Here is a 22,005-nt window from a genome sequence, read left to right on the forward strand (position 1 = left end):
TTTTACAGGTATTACATGGCTTGGGTACTGGAAGTAACCTGTCTGGGCACATGTGTCAGAACTCCATGATACTGCTGATGGTGTCCAACCCAGCTTCTTCAGAGCAGCCAAGGGTTGTGCAACGCCAACATTTATGTAGTGCACAGGTTTTTAGCAGGAGTCATCAGCTAGAGCTTTTATGATACCTGAACAGCATTGTTGTCTGCCAGAATGTATATGTATCCTATATAAAGATATCAGATTTCTTATGAAGGGTTTATTTTTTATTAGAAGAACTAATAAGTTGAAAGAGTAACTCTAGGCTACTTCTGACTTTCAAACCGTAAGGATTTCATTCATTAAAATCCTGACTTTTATATGATGGTATCTTTGTCTTTCTAATTATTTCCAAAGCTTTTTCTGTTTCTGTGATATCAAACACTTTGTGAAAAAGGAGATATCTCAGGCTCTACATGCTGCAGGTTCTTGACCCATTTGCTTTTATGTACTGAATGTGAATGTTTTATCAGTGGAAGACAGATACAAAATTCAGCTATTGATGGATTAGGAAACCCAACCGGTTCTACTTAAGTATGTGGAACATTTGCCACTGGCTTTTCTGAGAGGCAGGAAGGAACCATGTTTTATTCTTACCTAATCCTTTTGTAGCTTTTAGGCAAAAATGTTTTTATACAAATTGCAAAAAGATAACTTCCTATTGAATTAGAAAGCTGTGACTGACTTTCCTATTTTCTGATTGTGAGTGGGACAACTCACCATTGTGCCAACCAAACACTTCCTGAGCATATTTTTAGGAAACAAAGTTGGTGTTTTGTTTTGTTGTGGTTTTTTTTTTTTCCAGCAAGACCCAATTATGAATGCTCTGATTTATCTTAGTGTGAAAATAAAACCTTAGTTGTGGATCATATTTTCTTTTTTGAACTGCTGTATTTTCCAACAAGCTATCTTGTGCGTTGTGTGTTCCCTATGTAGCAGCATGACATTGAATCAGAAAGTGAATTTGTTCTTAAGGAAGTATTGCAGCATGTTCAGTTTTGTGCTGAACCTTTCAAGATTGGGTTGTTGTTCTCATAGTCCTTGAATGCAGATTGTCTGCATTTTTTCTTTTTATTCTTTAACCTACTGATTAACTAAGAGCTTGTCTTCAGTGGAAAGATTCATTGCTTTATCTTCTTTGGCACAGCTAATACCGTCCACTTCTCCCTTGTGAGCATTATAGGTGGGTCTGGGAGCACTAGCAGTAGACATTACTCAATTTTCAGTTCTTTACTAGTTAGCCAAACTTTTAATGTTTGAGCTAAGAGTTTCCATGCCAAGCATTTGCCTAAGGCTAATTTATTTTTATTTAATTTTTTGTAATGCCAGATAAAAGAGTTCATCTGTTTCCAAGAACAATAAGAAAAACACCTTGGGGTGTTGGGGTTTTTTTAATGTCAAAAATGATGGCAAATTTCTTTAGAAAGGCTCTGTTGTTATCACAGTTTGGAATGGGGGCTTGAATGCAGGTGAGATGCTGCCTTTGTGTCAGAGGCAGATGCACCTTTTGCCACCCATGGAATATTCCCATGCTGGGTTGAGTCAGAATCCTGTTAAGCACTGCAGTTTGAAAACCATCTTTTACGTTTTAATCACTAAAGATTTTGCCTGAACCAAGCGTGTCTTGAGTTGAGACTGAGCAGATCTTTCTGCTGGAATCACAACTCAGAGCCATGGTGGGAAGTACTACATGCAGGCAAAGGCACTGGCACTGTGGCTGGGCAGCAGTGTCCCCTTTGCTCTGAGCTGGGGTAGAAATAGGCACTGTGGCTCGCTTCAGGCTCCTCCTGGTCTCTCCACTGTCCAGACTGGGGGTCTGGGTCCTCCATGATCTCCATGACAAGCTTCTGTCCCATGAAGTGCAGACTATGGGATGTGGAGAGATGGATGGGAGGTGATGAGTGTCTTGGTTGTACCTTGATACACAGTTAGAACATGACTGTGGAGCTGAGATGTGATTTCAGCAGTCTCAGGACCTAAATGTCTTGCTCAACATGGCCAGTAAGCTGGTGTATCAGTTGACCTCAGCTGGCTAGTGACCACATCTCTGTGGAAGTGCCGGCTCTTGCATTTTTATGCACAATGACTGTAGCGTGAAAGAGGAAAAATCCCAGTTTGAATGCAGATTAGACAAGACCGTAACTTCTAAGAGAGGCAGATTTATACAAGAAGCCTTGGAGTGGAGAACTGAAATAAAAGAGGCAGCTGGGGCTGAGAGATTATGAGGGAGAGACAGCAGAAGATGGAGCACAAAGCTGATACATGGTAACAGGACTGTCAGGTGGGAACCATTAGGATGGGGGAAAACTTGATGGCAATACATTTGAGTTTGCTGATTGAGAGACTTTTTAACCATTAAACCATGAATGTTGCATATATTCTTGTTCAGTATCAGGAAATTTATAGGAGAGCAAGTACGAGGGGAGGGATCTGGTGTGGGTAGTGAGGACGAAGAGAGGCATTAGGCATGTTTGAACTATAAGAAGTCGTCTGGGTCAGAGCTTGCAAGTGCTTAGATGTCACATTATTCACGAGGACTGAGTCCTTATCTTGAGGACTAGAGTCTCTGTTGTGCACAAACTGACTGAAACTTTTCTTGCAGTGAGGGAATTCTTGACTGATGTCTTTTTTTGTGAGTTTACTGACATTTAATAGAGGTGAGAATTATCCCCCCCAGTGGGGACCTGATTGGAACCTCTCTTCTGTTTGACCACCGACATCGACCTAACTTGTAGAAATAAACTCTCATCTACCCTTGTGTCACACCTGGTTGATATTGAAGAGGGGATGGGGACACTGTCAGGAGCCTCAGAGCGATGGATCATGGCCCTGTAAAGAAACCAGCCTCAGGAGTGAGGGAAGGGCAAGCGAGGCGTGTGACTGGCAGGTGCCTGCCAGATGCAGAGTGAGATCTCATGAGATTCAGACGCGAAGGAGTTAGAGTGGCTGGCTAAGAAAATTAGGGAGAACGATCTTACCATTTGCAGGGAAGCAGAGAGGCAGATGGAGCTGATGGGCACACCTGGGGCTGAGCCTCTCCCCTCCTTCCCACTCACATGCCGTTCCTTGATAAGATCAGTGTTAGGTCGCCAGATTTTGGGCGTAGAGGAGGGAGGGAAGTGCAGCCCAGAGGTTTGGCTGGGAAGCGGCACACCGTTCTTGACTTGGTCCTGGTTCTCGTCCTGGTGCTGCCCTACTCTCAGCAGCTGTTAATCAAACCTATTTCATGATGTCCAGTCCCCTCTGGGGAAGATCCATACATGGGACACTGTCCCGCCACTAGTGTCAGACAGGCTGGTAGCAGACGTCCTTGCATCTCCCTGAGGGTCAAATGCATTGGTGTGGACTCTATGTGTCATCTAAGTGTCATTGTTACACCATGGGATCAAATTCCTTGCTTTGTGTCAGTTTCCTCACAGTTTGCTTTAGAAAACTCTGCATATACATATATACAGGGCTCCAGAAGGTAGTAGGAAGTGCAAGAATGCAAGCTACCTCCACCAGTCCCTCTGGGAAGACAGGAAATAGGACCGTAGCATTGGAGAGCTGTACCAAGCTTCATTTGTATTTTTGTGGTTTTCTTCTTAACTGTTTGGATTTTTGCCTTTTCAGCTTTCATATACGGTTAATCTGGCTTCTGTGTGTGGTCCTGTCTAGACTGAGAACACTTTTCTGGGATACCAGTATGTGTGCAGGATACCAGCGCTGTGTTACGGAGGTAGTTTAGCGAGCAGTGTTCCGCAGCAGTGCTGTAGATTCACCTCTACGTCTCCCAGATGGGGCATACCACTAAAAAGCAGTTATGTGAGTACACCATGTGCTTTTGGGGGCAATTCTACGAAGACATTGCACCTTGTTGATCACTAGCTGGGAGAGGTCCACAGGATGGGCAAATTCTGAAATAGTGTAGCCCAACTGAACAAGGTGGAATGAGCAATCTAGTATAGGCAGCCTACCCAGAGGATGCTGCTGTAGTTATTGAGATGCTCGGTCCACTGTAGCTGTCCCTATTCAGGAGAGAAGTGGGCTATACTATTCTATAGCTAGGTAGATGCACCCATAGATCTTTTGGTGTATGGGTGTGCAAAGCAGAGTGGTTTAGATGCTCTGTTAAGCGAGGTGGGTAGCCTCGTGTGGCTGCACTCATGGGATGGAAAGTGCTGCTAAATGAATCAGCTACACCAGTACAAAGCCTGTGTGGAGAAAAGGCTTTGCACTTTCTCTTGGAGTTACTGTCTCTATTAATTTTTCCTCTTGGGAACTTTTGGTACAGTATGTATCTCTTCCTTGTAAAATAGCAAGAGTTGGGTGAAGGTGATTATACAGGTTCACCTCCTGCTGTGAAGGTGTTACATGCAAGTGTATGTGGCTGACCTCTTACATTGTCTGCCCAGCCTTTGTGTTGCTAGGAATAAAAGGACTTGCATGTGAGGGCACTGCCTCCAGACCCACTTCTGTGAGCCTTACTGAGAAGGAAGACATTTTGTTCTGCCTCCAAGTAGCTCATTGTAAATAAATCTAGATGAGTGAAATACTTGTATTTTTAAAACTCTTAAAATATATTTTATAATGGAGCTGAAGGATATCTTTGCAGTGGGAGGTAGAGGAATTACAGCAACTTTTACCATCATCTGCAGTACAGGCAGGCATGGTACAAATTGTCCTATATAATCCAATAAAAATACGGTATGCCTGGCCTGTAATATTTACAACTGTCCTAAACTTTTTGGTTGTGCTCTGTGCAGTACCGGATCCATTATGCTCTTAAAATCGTGTCAGACTAATTAATTGATGGATCTCAAACTGAAAGTTTCATTAGAAACTTTTATAGAAAATGATGATAAATAACTGATTACAAAGACAGTTCTACTGAGGTATATTCTTTCTTTGAGCGAAAAATATCCTCCATTCTCTATTGCCTAATCATAAAAATAAAAAAGGATAGTTTATTTTCATTATATCTAATTAAAATGAGTGTAATTTGAACATATTACAATAAATGCAGAACTGCAGCGCATTGGAATGTATTACTATATCTTTAAGAAGAATTCAGCATGGTTATGGGCAAAATTATTTTCCTTATTCTAATTTATTTCTACTCTTGCAAAATCACACACTGATGTGTCATTTAGGCAGTTTTCTGCATGCATACTGTCAGTCCATTGCCTGAATATTTCAGTAACAGCTGATCAATTACAAAGGAAAAGCTAATGTTTAGCTTACTTATTAGTTCATTTTCTAATACTATGCTGATATCAGTGACATTTTTTAAAATAAAACTTCTGGAAAGAATCCAGCTAAATCAGAGGGAAAAGAGTGCAAGAAAGCTGCATCAGAACTGAGGTATTTGACATTAATGATCCGTGTGCTGCCACTTCAAATTTCATATGCACTCCAAAAAAACTGAGGAGATGATTGACTTTTGAAAAGTAAAATAAGAAAGATACTGGGTTGCATGGATGCCATACAAGAAGAATAAGCAAAATCATTCTTAGTTTACAATGAAGAGGTAGAGTAAAAAAAACCAAACAACACACCTAAACCTTTTTAAATGTTTCAAATAGTATTGGATTAATTGAAAGAATTAAAAACAGAAGCAGCTTTCATTCTTTTAGTTACCATTTTGGGCCCTTGAGTAAAGCTGATGATGTTTCTGGACAAAAGAAAATCAATAGTGTGCCACTTTTAGTATCTACTGAATGTTAGGTAGTTAATAATTTAAAAAAGAGAGCTTACTACTACACCTACAAGGTTTTCCCTTTTGTCAGGGAAGCAGCCAGGTTCAGTTGCCTGTTGGGTATTCCTTTGCATCCTTGCTCTCAGGGAATTAAAATGGCTTCTCCTCAAATAAGGGAAACTGCCCTGAAATTGCAGGGCAAGATTTTTTGATAGCCTTGATATGAACCACCTCAAAGATGAGAGCCTTTAAAAAAAAGATATCTTTCAAAGGTGTTTTAGATTAATACTATTTGACCAACTCTTGAAGATAAAAAGGGGATTGTAGTAAGAACAAATGCAGGCAGTGGTGGTTGTGCCTGCTCAAGGACTTGACCACAATTTCTGTTCAGAGGAAGCTCCTGAAGAATGAGCGAAATAGTTTTTGGGAACCTGTACCTTAACAGTTGTGCATTACATGAGTGAAAATCTTTTCCATCTCCCGACCTGAACTCAGATGTGTTTTTTGTTTCCAGGACATGCAGCACAGATGGTGGAAACTAATTGGGGTGGAGGGCAGAGCCTCTATGTGCTCTTGAAATCCCACGCCTCTGCGGAGGTCGAGGGGGCAGTTGCTGTAGCACAGGCGTCCTCGGGGCTGATGTGGGCAGTGACAGCCTCCCTGGGTTTGCCTCCTGGTCGTGGTGCAAAGCAAAGGCCATAGCAGCTGTCTACTGCGCTTCTCTTCCCTCTGGACAAATTCTTCCATCCCTCCATCTGACTCGGGCAGCAGAAGTGTGGAGGTGCCTATAGCTAGCCCTGCAGTAGCCCCGGCAGATGCAGAAGCAGTGTTTGGGGTTCACATCAACTTTGCTGTGCCAGGGCTGTTTGATGTTAGCCCCCTTTTCTTGGGCTTGCATTTTACCAGTGTTGCTGCAAATAGACTTCTGGCAAACCGCTTCCTCCCTCCTTTTCCAAGTGTCAGAGTTTTGGAGGGCAGGATGGGCCTCAGAGAGATGCAAATCATTTCCCTGTGCCATCCCAGGTGCTTAGAGATGTGGTGCGTTCCCATCTGCCCTCCAAGAGCTCGTACTAAGTCTCGTCTGCTAAAACTTGCACTATAGCAGGCTGTGACTTGGTCTGGGAGCTTAGGGTTTGTTGCCCTTCCCACCCTTTCTTTCTTCCCAGAAAACAAGAAAAAGTCACAGCAAGACTTGTTGGACGTTTCTGTCTGTCCATGACCTTCATGCCAGTGCTCAATCCTAGCCACTGTCCCAGATGTTATCTGCTGTATATGCACGTTACGGAGGAAATGGAAATCTGTTTCCATCTATGTGAACAGTTGCACCATGCGTCAGAGTAAGTGCTGCTGAGGAAGGACAATGGGACACCCGACCAGACACTCTCTAATTTGTGTCTTTCCATTATTAAAGTTGAGATTTGAGATGCAGAGAAACCACTCCCGGCAGCTGAGTTTTGCTGCCATTCTGAGGGATCTGGGAAAGTGGCTGTAATGACAGAGAAATGCCAATCAGAGCTTTTGTAGATCCCCATCGTGTAATTTGTGTTGTGTTTCTTTCATTGTACCATCAGCCAGCATCACTCATGTTCAGTCTTAAGTTCTCCTTGCGCCGCATCTCCAGTGGTCTTCCTCTCCCTTCCTCACCTTCACTTTCTTTTCCATCATCTCCTGTGTTTTACATTCTTTGTTTACATCCTTTCACCATTGCTCTTTTCCCACCTCCCTCATGCTTTTTGTCCCCTACCTGTATAAAACCACAGTCTCTACAAATGGTAGAGACTAGCATTGAGATGGCTGATCTCCACTCCTACAAAATGTCCATGTTTTACTCTGGCTGTGCTCTTGTACAGGGCCAGCCAGTTATTCATCATGTGGGCCTATTAAGAAGTAGGCAGCCCGTAGGTGAATCGCTGTGGGTGTTGGCCCTGCTAAAAAGATCCTGGAAATGTCTCCTCTTCAGCCTGAGTGAGAGTAACAAAGCAGGACTGTCGGGTGGTGGGACTCCCCCAAAGGAGTGGTGCAGATGCACAGCATGCCCAATTTAAAATGATAATTTAATATACCAACATCGGTCTGACGTCAAAAAATGGAATGTTAAAGGCTTTTTAATGGGCATACGAAGTAGCACGAGGATGAAGCCAACGCTCTTTCATGTCCGTGGGTAGAGGTGGCCTTTCTGCTGTATCATATTCATGTGTTTTAGAGAGGAGACAAATGGCCTGCAACATTATTTTCCATGAGCCATGTCCATCTACATTTAAATTACAAAGGTCAGGTCCACTTGCATGATAATTAAATTTTAATAAAATAAGAATCATTTATAACGTTCAAGTCTACATTATAATTGAGCGGGATAGCTATCCCTCACGTAGCTTCAGTACATGGTGTAGTTTATGCATGAGCTCAGGATTCTCTGCAAGATGCTGAAATCAACATTGCATGTTAGGGATGTGGATACTTATTTTAGGCACTGAGTTTGAAAATTGTGGTTTCTAGAACTATATGCAAAAATATTGCCAAAATAAGCATTCAGAAACTCATTTCAATATGCAGCTGCTTGTAAGCAGTAATTAAGACATATTGGGTAAATTTACTACATCTTTTCTCAGCCACACCAGTGAGATAGAAGTTGCAGATTTCAGACAAAGACTCAACAGATCTTTAAACTCCAGCCAGGACTCAGCAGAAAACTGCCTGGGAGAGCAGGTCTGCTGCTTAGCCTGGTCTTGTCTCCACTGGCCACAGCTCTTTGATGGAGGGAATGTTTTCGGGATTGCCCAGCTCCCACCTATTGTAGATTGATTAATATTGTTGTGGATCCGCAGCATTGAATTCTGGCATGGTAGCAATAGGTTAACTCAACTTTTAGTGTCTTCAAAACACTTTTCACAAATGAACTCATTTATCCTCGCAATTGTGCAAGGAGGGAGGGAGAGAGAGTCAGTCTATCTGTTTTCTGAATAAAGAAAGTGGGAGTTTTGACTTTTTTCTCAGCAGGAATCAATCAGTGCTGGCTTTACACTTCACATGCCATCACCGATCACTCATTGCTCTAAATGCTGTGTTTACACTCTGTAGCAGGAGATCCTTCTGGCTTGCTGCTTCTCTGAAATCAATCAATGGGTTTTACCTCTACTTTCTCCTTCAGCTGGGGTGATGCTGGTCCCTGAAAGGAAGACGGAGGATGGATTTGAGGAGCACTTCGGCTTGAACTACTTGGGACACTTCCTGTTGACTAACCTCCTCTTGGATACGCTGAAGCAATCAGGAACGCACAGTCAAAACGCTAGGATCATCACTGTCTCATCAGCCACCCATTATGTAGGCGAATTGCACCTGAACGACTTACAAAGCAGGTACCATCCATTTTTGGTGTTCACTGATCTGTAGTAAGAGTGTGCAGAGTAAACTCCAAGAGAATTGTTACTGAGTACTGAATGTGGAGGGAGGGTGTTACCTTGATTATTTTTTTTTTTTTTAATGAACGATGATTCTCCAGCAGTTGCTAAATGTCTGTAAGGCTTGAACAAAACTTGCAGACTTCAGTCAAAGACACAAATAATTTATAAACTTGTAAACTTAGTCTTTTATTCTGAACCTTGGAAGCCTTGCTTTCCTTTCTGATGCATCTACTGTGGTGAAAGTTGTGCAGAGCCTGGACCCATCACTGCCTGATCGGGGAGACTCTCAGTAACTGGGATGTTTTAAAATGGCTTGGGTGAATGCTAATAGGCTTCATCATCAAGTGAATGCATATGTAGAGGCCCTGATCTTGCTCTCAGATGGGTGCAGACAGATGCCTGTGGCTGCCAGCTCCCTCCTGCTGAGCATAGGGCTGCTGACTTGGCTCTGGGGGGGCAGCTAGCCCCACCTGCCTGGCTGCCTCACAGCTTCTCCTGGCCCACGTGCTGCCTGATGTGCCTTCTTCCCTGGCAGCATTGCCCGCTGGCCTGCAGCTTCTGCCACACTGTCCTCCCGTCTCTCTGCCACTGCCCGCACCGCTCCTGACCCTCTGGTCCCCCACCTCCGCCTCTCTCACAGCCCTTCTTCAGCTTCCATGCCTGCCTTCTGTCCCCAGGCTGTGTCATCCCTCCCGTTCCCATGGGGCTGGCCCTCTCACGCATCAGTCCAGTGATTCACTGCAAACGCTGGAGCCTCGGCTCTTGTCTGCGTCACCGAGACCTTAGTAAGATCCAAGTGCACGGCTGTCTTAGGTTTTTAACTCAGTAAGATTGGTTAAAATGCATGGCTGTATTCTGTCCAACTACTTTCGTTTAGGAAGACTGTGGGTGAATGTCTATGGGATGTTTCTAACATTAGGAAGACATCAAATGATGCAGTAAATGTTTCTGGTGTTATACAGGAACCATGTAGTGTTGTTTAGTTAATTGAGGAGTGGACAGGATAACCGAGATATGTTTCAAAATTTCCCCATGCAGTCACGTGCACAAATTGTGTGCTTACTAACAGGCTCAAACAGCGCCTGTCTTCTGATGGGCTCCAGAGCGTCTCTGCCTGCACGGAGCCAGTCTGAGTTCTGCATCATCCCTTTGGCAGAGACTTCAGCATCTGTTCAGAGGCACCTGGCCCAAGGTTTCATGTTGGAATAAAGACTGAATTTAGAGGGCTGGGCTGTTTCCACTGCAGACATTTTACATGTGAATGCTGCATTAAGCATGTCAAACTTTCTCTTTGACTTCTCATTACATACTACGGCATCAGTTTTATTGCAAAGCATTGTTTAAAGTCTGCAGGGTAGTTGCAGTTTCATCTCTTGCTTGTAAAACAACCACAGGAAATTACCCTTGCTCTTCACTTGATGTATGTATTCATTGTTTCTGATGGGCATGTGCTGGATGGCACCACGCAAGGGGGCTAAGGGGAGTGTAATTAGTATTTCTTTGGGCTAAAGTGCCGAATGCAAAATTAAATGTGGCTGTTCCGTGTCTCTAGGTAACGGTAGTTTCCTTGATTATAGCAAAGCCTTGTACCATGCCTCCTTAATTTAGGGTCATTCTTGCTTGTGATTCATCGTTATTAACTCATATTTTAAAGGAAAGAGAAATGTTTCAGTTAAGAAAGTTATAGTTGAGCATGAACATGTCCAATCTGATGTAGAAAATAATAATATATTGGTGAGATTTACCTGCAGCTTTTGCGCCAAACCCTGCCCTTTACATTTCAACTTTATTGATGTAAGAAGAGACATAAAGGACAACAAACTGTGGCTGATTTTGCCTGCTCTTTCCCTCATGGATGCTCTGAATTGCTCAGGGATATCAGCTGTGCCTGCTTTCCCAGCACACAGACACACTGGTGGGACCCAGAGGGGGCTCTGGATTCAGCTCCAAACCTCTTCTTGGTTCAGGTTGATGAAAGCATTCCTGTTTTGATTTTTTTTTTTCAGTCTAACTGCTGATAAGCCTCTACTTGAGTGAATAGTTAGTGATTGCATAAACAGTGCTGCCCAAAACAGTGAGATCACCTGTGTGTTCGAGTGTGTGCCTACAGTGCAAGCGGGTGGTTTAGCAGCCCTGGAGGGCTGTTGCAGGGTACCGTACACAGGCGTTGCCCACACCACGGGGCCTCGGAGACGCCTTGTGATTCAGAGCAGCTTTTGCGAGCTTAAATGGATGCGGTAAAACACCCATGGTAAGCACTGTGATACGATAGCGTTCCACGAATTGCCACAGTTTCCCAGTGATGACATCCCTCATTTTTGCCGCTTGTGTGAATGGGAAATCTTTCTAAACATTTCATACTGGCTTTTTCCTTATTTTGAGTTGCACTAGTTGGCTATAATTCATTTCATGACTTGGGTGCATGTTCCCAGATTGACTGGTAGTCCTAACCTCACAGGAAGGCAGAAAAACAATTTGGAGTCATTTATGACTATGCTAAGGCACATGAAAAATAAGGAGGTGATTGGTGACAGCCAATATGGCTTCACTAAGGGCAAATCATGCCTGACTAATTTGGTGGCCTTCTATGATGAAGTTACAGCATTGATGGATAGGGGAAGAGCAACTGACATCATCTACCTGGACTTGTCCAAAGCATTTGATACTGTCCCACACAACATCCTTGTCTCTAAACTGGAAAGACATGGTTTTGATGGATGGAACACTCAGTGGATAAGGAATTGGCTGGACGGTTGCACTCAAAGAGTTGTGGTCAACGGTTCAATGTCCAAGTAGAGGACGGTGATGAGTGGTGTTCCTCAGGGGTCAGTACTGGGGCCAGTGCTGTTTAACATCTTTGTCGACAACATGAACAGTGGGATTGAGTGCACCCTCAGCAAGTTTGCAGATGACACCAAGTTGTGTGGTGTTGTGGACACGCTGGAGGGAAGGGATGCCATCCAGGGGGACCTTGACAAGCTGGAGAGGTGGGCCTGTGAGAACCTCATGAAGTTCAACAAGGCCAAGTGCAGGGTCCTGCACGTCGGTTGGGGCAATCCCATGCACAAGTACAGACTAGGTGGAGAATGGAGCAAGAGCAGCCCTGAGGAAAAGGACTTGGGAGTGCTGATGGATGAGAAGCTCAACATGAGCTGGCAATGTGCACTTGTAGCCGAGAAAGTAAATCGTATCCTGGGCTGTATCAAAAGAAGTGTGGCCAGCAGATCGAGGGAAGTGATTCTGCCTGTCTACTCAGCTCTCGTGAGACCCCACCTAGAATACTGTGTTCAGCTCTGGAGTCCCCAACACAAGAAGGACATAGAGCTACTGGAGCGAGTCCAGAGGAGGGCCACGAAGATGATCCGAGGGCTGGAGCACCTCTGCTATGAAGACAGGCTGAGAGAGTTGGGGCTGTTCAGCCTGGAGAAGAGAAGGCTCCGGGGTGATCTTATAGCAGCTTTCCAGTACCTAAAGGGGGCCTACAGGAAAGCTGGAGAGGGGCTTTTTACAAGGGCGTGTAGTGATAGGACAAGGGGTAATGGATTTCAACTGAAAGAGGGCAGATTTCGATTAGACATAAGGAAGAAATTTTTTACCTTGAGGGTGGTGAGACACTGGAGCAGATTTCCCAGAGAAGTTGTGGATACCCCATCCCTGGAAGTGTTCAAGGCCAGGTTGGATGAGGCTTTGGGCAACCTGGTGTAGTGGAGGATTTCTCTGCCCGTGGCAGGGGTGTTGGAACTAGATGATCTTTAAGGTCCTTTCCAACCCTAACCATTCTATGATTCTATGATTCTATGATTCACAGTGGAGAAAGGGGCTCGTATTCTATGCTAGAAAAATTACCAGTGGCAGCAAACTGAATTGTTCGCCATGCTCTTGTCTCGTTATTCCTAGCTTTTGGTTGGGCTAGTGTCCAAACTGGAGGTGAGTGATGGTGGCAAAGGAGGGATCTATACATCAAACATGGCAGCAAAGGAAAGGCAGAAGACTGTCTTGACATAAAGGAGACAGTAAACTGAGGTTCCATTCTCTACCACAGATTTTCCTGTGGGATCCTTCTCTGACTGGAGTGACTCTGGGTTGACAGTCACAGTTGTGGCCATTGCTTCCCATTGCTTATACTTGTTGCTCAGAGATCTGCTCTGAAGCCAGACGTCATCCATATCACAGTGACCACAGTGTAACAGCATAACAAATAATTGTTGGAAGGTCTGTCCCACGAACTGTATTAAATGCAGGTTGTGCTACTGTCTTCCACGTTTCCTCTTTGGTTTGTTTTCTGCCATCTTACCAATCTGATTTATCTCATGTTTCTCTTTTCCGTTCGTTTTTGGCAGGAGGGTTAATTTATTTTTTTTATTGATTTTCCTTGCATTTTACATTTTTTTTCTTCCTTTGTTATCTCTCTTTTCATGTCTACCTACTTGATTTCTATGTTCATAGTTTCTTCTTCACCTGTATCTTTTGAGCTTTTTTGTCTCCATGTCCTTTTCCCTCCATCTCATATTTTTTCTCTTTTTTTTTTGAGAGAGAGAGGGAGGGTTTTTATTTCTGCCCATCATTTCATTTCCTCCTCTCCATTTATCTTCCTCTTATCTGCTTCCCCTATCCCCAGTTCTGTTTCTTCCCTATGAATGTCGTTTCTCCCCCTTCCTCCCCATCCTTTTCACACACACGAGTGCCAGACACAGCATGGGTACATCAAGGCAGGACAGAGCTTGTTCCAGACTGGCAGGGCATAGCTTGTTTCATGTGTGTTATTGAAAATGCAAACGCACAAGAGCAATGACTGTTCTCCCAGTTCTTTTGCTGAAGGATATATGAAGAACATCAAACACCTTTGTGGTCTTTTAGATCCAGACCATTTTCAACAGCAATCACATGAGTCGACAAGGGGATCCCTAAGGCAAATCATTCTCCTTCATCCCTACTTTGAATATGACTGTTTTCAAGGAGGTGAAAGTTTAACAGAAACGCTATCTATCTGCAAGCTTTTCAACACTGGTGGTTTCAGCAACTACATGGTGAGGGTAGTACACTGTGCACTCTAACAGCATAGACGGGATGTCCTTTTTTCCTCTTTTGCTTACCTTAAATAATACTTTCTAAAGTGAGAGGAGAAAAAAATATAGTCATGAGAGAATACGACTGTCTGGTTTTAGCAAAAGCTTGAAGAACACTGCTGTCCTCTTGGGTTGGGATGGGCTTGAGCAGTGCACTGGAGTTCATGGTGCTCTTACAAGGCTGGGATAGAGAGCACTCCTTCAAGTACTCTGCCTACCAAAGTAAGAAGGAATTTTAGGAGAATAAAGAAAAAAATACCTTATTCCCTTTCCCAGGCCGTGGGTCACACCTGAGTATGCTCCCTTTCCCAGGGGTTAGCATCTTTGTGTGTTCTGTCTAGCTTTTTCTCCATGACTAACTATTCCTTTCATCATCCTCTCTTTTTGCATGCCAAATGGGCCCTGTAATGCTGTGAATCACAGATCTATGAACTCCCCAGCCACAGTAACACAGCGCCCTTTCTGGTTCACATCTCCTATATATTCAGGAATAGTTAGTCACACTTTTTCTGCTCTCTTTCCTCTGCTCTCCAACTGCAGAAGGAGCTGATGTTTTTTGTAACTCTCCAAGCTTGTACAGTCCTCAGATAATATTCTTTTTCTGTGTAGCCATAGCGCATTAATCATGTCAGAGACAATAGAGATTGAATGAAAGGAATTGCAAAAATCACCACTGCCATATGTGCATTCTGGCTGGCGTAAAATAGGGTAAACCGCTCTGCCCAGGACCTGGGAGGATGCTGGGGAGACAAGGCGGCTCCAGTTATTCTCTGTTAGCCAGTTCATAAGGGCTGTAACAGGAGGTGTCATGTACTGATGGGAAAATTTGTCTGCAAAGTCGCTGGAGACCTCCTTTTCTTGGATGAGTGTTGTCCTTCACTTCTTGCGTGTGTGTGTGGTGTTTGTTGGTAAATGAAGTTGTATTAATTTTGGGTAGAAAGTTGAGGATTTTGTCGTATCAGCATTGCTGAGATTTTGAAAATATTGTCCATGAATAGCAATGAAAAGTTTCATAGATTTCATAGATTTTCAAGGTTGGAAAAGACCTTAGAGATCATCCAGTCCAACCGTCCCTAATCTCCCATTAAACCATATCCTCAAGTAGATCATCCACCCTATTCTTAAACACAGCCAGGGATGGGGACTCAACCACCTCCCTGGGCAGCCTATTCCAGTGGCTGACAACCCTTTCAGAGAAGAAATACTTCCTAACATCCAACCTGAATCTCCCCTGACTAAGCTTATACCCATTTCCTCTTGTCCTATCACCCATCACTAATGTAAAGAGCCCTTCCCCCACCTTCCCACCATCCCTTCTCAAGTATTTGTAGGCCGTAATCAGGTCTCCCCTCAGCCTCCTCTTCTCCAGGCTAAACAGCCCCAACTCCCTTAGCTGCTCCCCATAAGTTTTATTTTCCAGCCCTTTGACCAGTTTAGTCGCCCTTCTCTGGACTCGCTCCAGGAGCTCAATATCTCTCTTAAAGCGAGGGGCCCAAAACTGGACACAATATTCCAGGTGCGGCCTCACCAGTGCCGAGTACAGGGGCAGGATCACTTCCCTGCTCCTGCTGGTCACACTATTCTTGATACACGCCAGTATCCCATTGGCCTTTTTGGCCACCTGGGCACACTGCTGGCTCATATCAAGCCGGTAGTCAACCAAGACCCCCAGGTCCTTCTCCGCCAGGCAGCTCTCCAGCCACTCTTCCCCGAGCCTATAGCAATGCTTGGGGTTTTTATACCCCAAGTGAAAGACTCTGCACTTGGCCTTATTAAAGCTCATGCCTTTGGCCTCAGCCCAACGATCCAGAAGTTAAACAGTCAAATTACTTTTGGAAAATATGAATCCATTTTTCAGACCAAACCCATTGATTTCAGTGATTTCAGAATATTTTATTTCTAATCTATTTGTAATTACCTTTATGAGTACATTGTCATTCGTATTTTGAAGTATAATGTTGATCAAACTGAAACTTTAGTTTCTCAGAAGTCATCTTGTTGAAGTGAGGTATCTCCATCAGTTTTAAGTTACGTGGTTTTTAGCTAGATGTTTGTTTAAAAAAGACTTTTTCCCTAAGAAAGGTTTGATGAGTCAACATTTTTTTCAATGAAAAGTGCTTTTTTCAAAAAAAAATTCCCAGTTCCTTCAGTGCCTCATCGCAACTGATCTGTCACTTGTAGTTTCTTAATCCTCTCTGACTGGAAGAACTTACAGGATGTGCAATACCTTCAGTTCAAGCAAAACCAAACACGAAGCTGGTGTAGCATAGCTGTAGCATAGTACTATTGTTTTATTTCCAAATTTTTCAATAATAAAGGAAAATTCATAAGAAGAACAGATTTTAAATATTACCCTTTTATTTGTTAATCCATTTTGGTCAGTACAGAGGTCTTTCACAGTTACATACAAAGAGCTATGTCACTGGACTGCAGCTTAATAAAATGCTGTGAAAACTACAGAAATCGTAATCATAAAAGATTCTTCTAGACAATAAGATAGATACATGCTATAGATTTTATTTTACTCAAGGAATTTATGGTTTTGTTTGAGTTGTATTGTTTAAGCAGTTTCCCCATAATTACTTTTATTGCATATTCTGGTTCTATTTTCAAGATAAATCATGTTCCCTTGACAGGACCAAATACCAACTATTGACACTGGTGTATTCAGTCAAACGTGCCCTTCTTGCAGCAGGCTTCCAAGTTTTCGTGTCTATAGTTAGATGATAAGTCTTTAATGCAGCTAGGTAAGGGTATTTCAGTCCTTCTTTGCAAAATGCTTTCTGTATAAACACAGAAGGATTTGCTACTTTGCAGAATGATGCCTTACTTTGGTGGCAATTAGCATTAATTGCAAAAATTGACTTGCTGTTCTAGAAAATGAGTGTACTGGTAAAGGCAGAGATCTCAAATCCTATAAATTAATTTAAAAAAATAATGGGCTATTATATCAGCAGACCAATTAATCAACCCAAAAGACAGAGTTTTAGTTCATATGCAGCATGTGTTTTGTCTGTGTTGCAGGCCACAGGTGATCCTGTTCTGTTCCTGCAACCAATAATGAAGAAATATTTAAATCAGGATGCCAACTTTGGAAAGTTTTAATTTTACATTTATCAGTGTATTTTTGTTCTGTCAAATCAAAATACTTTCAGGGTTCACTGGTTTCTGAAGAACAGTAACACAGTGTAACACTACTATCACACGGGTAATGCCAAATTTTAATGTATTCAGGGAAATTAAATGTAGCGACTTTGTGTGTCACAATGTTAAATTCTTTCTTGTTTAAAAGGGATTAATGGTCTTAACAAAGGATTATTAATAATGTTTAATGATTTAGTAGGACACTGTTTCTGAATTAGTTTGAAATTGCAAGATGTTGGGAGGTATGTGATATATGTGTGTTTCTGATGGTCAGGCTCTCCCTGTGTGGTGGGTTGGGTGGGTGAAGTCAGCTCTCTTTGGCAAACAGGACAGTGAATCTCACAGATGTGCTGTTTTCCGAAAGAGCAGGATGGTTCAGTGGTAATTTGAAAGTTTGTGTACTGTGCTCCTGTGACAGAGAAGGCAAAAGGGACCTGCAGAGAATGCGGAGTGGAGATAGCTTGTCACCTTTGAGAGGAGAAGGTTAGTTTAACATCTCCCTTTGAGCAAAAACTCTCAATAAGGCTGAGTGAACCTTAAAAGCTTTGGAATTCAGGTCCTGGGTGATCATTCAAATGATTTTAGCATTCATCTCAATTGCTCTAACTACTAGCATCTTCACAGTACCTTTTCAGTGTTGTAGTCCTTCAAGCTGTCTAGTGTAGCTGGGGAGAGCTGGCACATGTGTCTGTAAATCCCTGGAATAATGTGTGAAGGGAAATGCTCAAAATGATCAGCTTGCCTTCCACAAATCCCCTCTGGGTTCAGTCCTGCGCAGCCATACATCCCTGATCTTGCCGTGTGCATTAAGGATTACAAGCTGTAGTGGAGAGAGTCAAAGGCAGACTTCTGCCTCTGTGATTACAAGTGATAACTCTTAACCTTTTCTGTGCTGTCCACCCTAAACCTCTTCTTTCAGTGAAGAGGAACTTCATCTGTTCAGAAGTAGACCAAGCATTTGAATGCTTAAACCTGTGAAGAAAAATTGGTCTTTTGATAAAATAGAGTTCTCCATAAAAAAATGTAGGGTTTATGAAAAATATACTTTCTAAATAAAATGTCACTGTAAAAGTAAAATACTTTTGCCTTAGGAAGTTTTAATGCTGCCAGAATGTCTTGTCATAGCTGTAGCTTTGTTGATCCATTTCTTCTGTTATTGATATGTGTCAGGTGCTGTGGTTCCCCTGCATTTCTTGTCATGGGAGGTGGAGACTGGCTGTGCACTGCACCATCTCAGCTTCCCAAGAAAGATGGAGACAAGATGCACTGTAGCTCACAGAAGCTTTCTGAGAAGTACTGAGCTTTTAACAGTGATACTAGCTGTAATACCGCGCTGCAGAAATGCCCAAATTGAAATACTCTGATTTTTGCATGGCATCTTTTGGTTCTCAGCTCAAAGCGAGGGGGGAGATGTTCAGTATCTGAATTGCCACCAAGAATCAATCAGTCTGCCAAAGCAGCAGTATCTTTAAATTCCTTTTTTCAGTGAGGACTGGGGCAGGGCAGCTCTGTGACTGTGTGTTGGTTTTGCAGGGTTTGGACATGAAACTTCTCGTCATTTCCTGGAAAGCCACATCTGCCTGACTTCACTTGCTTCTGATGTGTTTGTGAGTGGAAGAGATCTCTAGCGCTCTGGCCCCAGGCCATGCCGTGCCCCTTCTTAGGAAATGTTTGATTTTCCATTACAGGTCTCTGTTTACAGTGTACCGGGGTGACACCGTATTGGGAAATTTACAAAACAAAAATGAAAACCTACTCTAAGGCTAAATGGTAGCGAAAGTGATAGCTGTCGTTGTGCCTTGTAGTACTTTGAAATAACCACTTTGTAATGCTGGCTATGGACCGCTTTGAGACACTGTCTGTTATTCATTTCTTACAGGTTTTTTTGTTTACTGAAGTTGGCTTGTTTGTCTTCCTTAAGTAATACCCTTCCTCTTTGCAGGCCCCTTTCATATACTTATGTAAATCCCACATCTTTTGTGACAGCGGCCGAGGGCCACTGGTGATGTACAGTCTCACATGAATGAAAGCCTTTCCTGCCATGTCTGGGCTATCAGTCATTTCATGGGTGCAGGAAACTTCCACGTTTTAATCTCTTCTGTACCTTTTGGCATTTCAGTTATATTTCTTCTTTAACCTAGAAAGATCTTCCAACAGAGAAGACGACTTCTCATGACTGTTTTTAACAAAGAGTTATCTTCATGAGGTTGTTCCTTATTTCACGTACTGGGAGTTAATCAGTTTTATCTCTCAGCTTGAAGCTGTGATGCTCATATCTTCACTACATAAGAAAACTTTGAAAAAGCTGAAGTTGTTAGATTTTTTCAAAAAAACTTGCCTGATTTTCAAGATTATGTTGTTGTGCCAGACTTGATAGTCTTGTGTTGCTACTGTGGACAGAGCGATGGCACAGGATTTTCTGCACAGTGTTTGTAGACATCTCAGAGTAAAAAGGATTTTGCAATCTGCGTGCATATTCAAGCTGTATTTTCCCAGTAAGACAGAGCAGTCCTTCAATGTGTTGAACGTTTGCACTTTGTTGTGGGTTAGGCTGCTCCAGCAACTGAAACCCACACACAGCCGGACACTCACCCTCCCCCACCCCCAGGAATGAGGGAGAGAATTAAAGGAGAAACGGGAAATCCGTGGGTTGAGATAAGAACAATTTATTACAGATGATTTAATACAGTGTAGGTGCTCACCACCGCCTCCTATGCGAAGCCCGTCTTGTCCCGAAGCTGCAATCCCGGACGAACGCGAGGCCCCGAAATAGAGAGGGGCACAGAGAGAGAGAGAGAGTACTCCGAGAGTGGGAGTACTGGGAGAGAGAGAAAAAGAAAGAAAAACAATAGAGCAACAGCGCAGCAAGCGCAAAAGAGCAAAAGCGGCAAAAGAGCCCAAGTGCAAAAGCCCTTCTTCCCAGCTGTCCCTCACCTTTATACTGGGCATGATGCTGCATGATATGGAATACTAATTGGCCAGTTTGGCCCTCAATCTTAAGTTCCACCACAAGTCACAAGGGGAATTGTGTCCCCCTTGTCCTGGCTATGCTCCCCCCTTATCCCGCTGTGCTTCTGCACTCCGGCACACTGAAAAGTCCTTGGAGTCTCACGTCCAACCACAAACATCAACTTGCTATCAGCATTCTTCTCAGAGCGAGCCTCTGAGTAAAACCAAAACACAGAGCTCTTCTAGCTGCTAAAAAGAAGAGCTAACTGTCCCAGCTGAAACCAGGACACACTTGCAGAACATATCTGACTCCTCCTCAACCCCAAAGCGGTGCAGTGGGTTCAGCCCACCACAAAATGAAACCTTACATTACCTTCACGTATAGACCAAGAAATTTCATACAGTCTACTGGAAATCTGCTAGCCACATGTGGTGCACTGCACTGGATTCAAAATGGCAGCACTTTATTGCGCATGAGCAGACCCTACAGTTCCCTTTCAGTCTCAGAATGAAAAGCCCAGAATCTGCAGCTGGTCTGCAAAAGTCTGCACCAGTTTTAAGATCGTTTTGTCAAAACAGAAATAAGACTTGGTGTTGACCAAGTTATTACAGTACCATTTTACGGCTCTATGTGTGTTCTGGTGGAAGGGAAGAAATCCTAAGACCCATTGCTTCCTTCAGCTGCAAAGCTCTATCTCAAGAGATTTAGGAAGCTTTCCATAAGTGGGTGGTGAGTGCCTCGGAGTGCTTCTTGTTATAATCCAAGAGATAGTCTTGGAAGATGTGTGATAATCTTCAATAAACTGAGATCCAGTTTATCCAAGAGATAATATGAAAATATATGTGGCCATGATGTTTCCCCATCACTCAAAAGGATCACGAGGACACAGAATGTAGGTCTTGGAGCCTTGATCTATTTCTTGGCCACAGCAAAACCTTGCTTGCTTCTATTTATTTATTCATTCATTGGTTTGATAGAGATTTTTAATTGAATGAAGGGATACCATTATACTCAAATACCACTTCAAATATTAGCAAGTACTTAACATTGCATCATATGAAACAACTGTAGAAAAATGATGCTTCAGAAGAGGCAATTTATATCATTCCTTATAAAGAGATATATTTCCTGGAATGCTGGCATTACAGTAATTACAACTTGAACTTAGCATCAATATTTAAAATCATCAGAAACATTTGAAATTAATGCCAATTATACACAAACAAAAAAAAAATTGACTTTTTTTTTAAGATACTGATTCTGATGAGACTTTGACAAGGCCAGCCTTTGGGCCTGTGTTTCATACATTTGAGAACTGTGCTGAGCACATGGCAATGGAGCTGCCCACAGCGAGGGAGTCAGTAAAGCATGAGGGTTCTTGACACCTCACCTCCTGCCATTAGGAGGAGGGATCAGCCAAATGAAAAATGATGCATTGATTCCATCTGGATGACAGTAATGCCCAGGATAATAAGCCCCTGCTTATTTTGCCTTTCATAAATGTTTTTATAATAAAGACATTCCAGGTTCCTTTGCTAAATGTAGTCCTCCAAAGACAGTAAGTTAATTTTTGTTCCCTCTGCATTTCCTACAAGCTATAACAAGGGACTAGTCACTGGAAGTTATGTATTTATACAATGAAGTGCTGGAAGTTGGGAAGCATTGCTTAAAAAAAAAAAAACACAACCCAGCTTCCAGCTTATGGCTCCTACTGAACAGTGGATTAAGCAC

The 22,005-nt window shown here is 43.0% G+C and overlaps 1 protein-coding gene across 1 annotated transcript in view; it reads left to right on the plus strand.

Moving 5' to 3' along the window:
* The window catches only part of DHRSX (dehydrogenase/reductase X-linked), a 180,962-nt gene that overhangs the window by 122,985 nt on the left and 35,972 nt on the right, over positions 1-22,005 (plus strand). The window contains exon 5 of the mRNA XM_086609650.1: positions 8,862-9,069. Coding sequence (XP_086465776.1) covers positions 8,862-9,069 — 208 coding nt within the window. The remainder of the gene's footprint in view (positions 1-8,861; positions 9,070-22,005) is intronic.

Source organism: Tauraco erythrolophus, chromosome 1 (assembly GCF_009769465.1).
Source record: "Tauraco erythrolophus isolate bTauEry1 chromosome 1, bTauEry1.pri, whole genome shotgun sequence".
In the NCBI taxonomy this organism is placed as follows: domain Eukaryota; kingdom Metazoa; phylum Chordata; class Aves; order Musophagiformes; family Musophagidae; genus Tauraco; species Tauraco erythrolophus.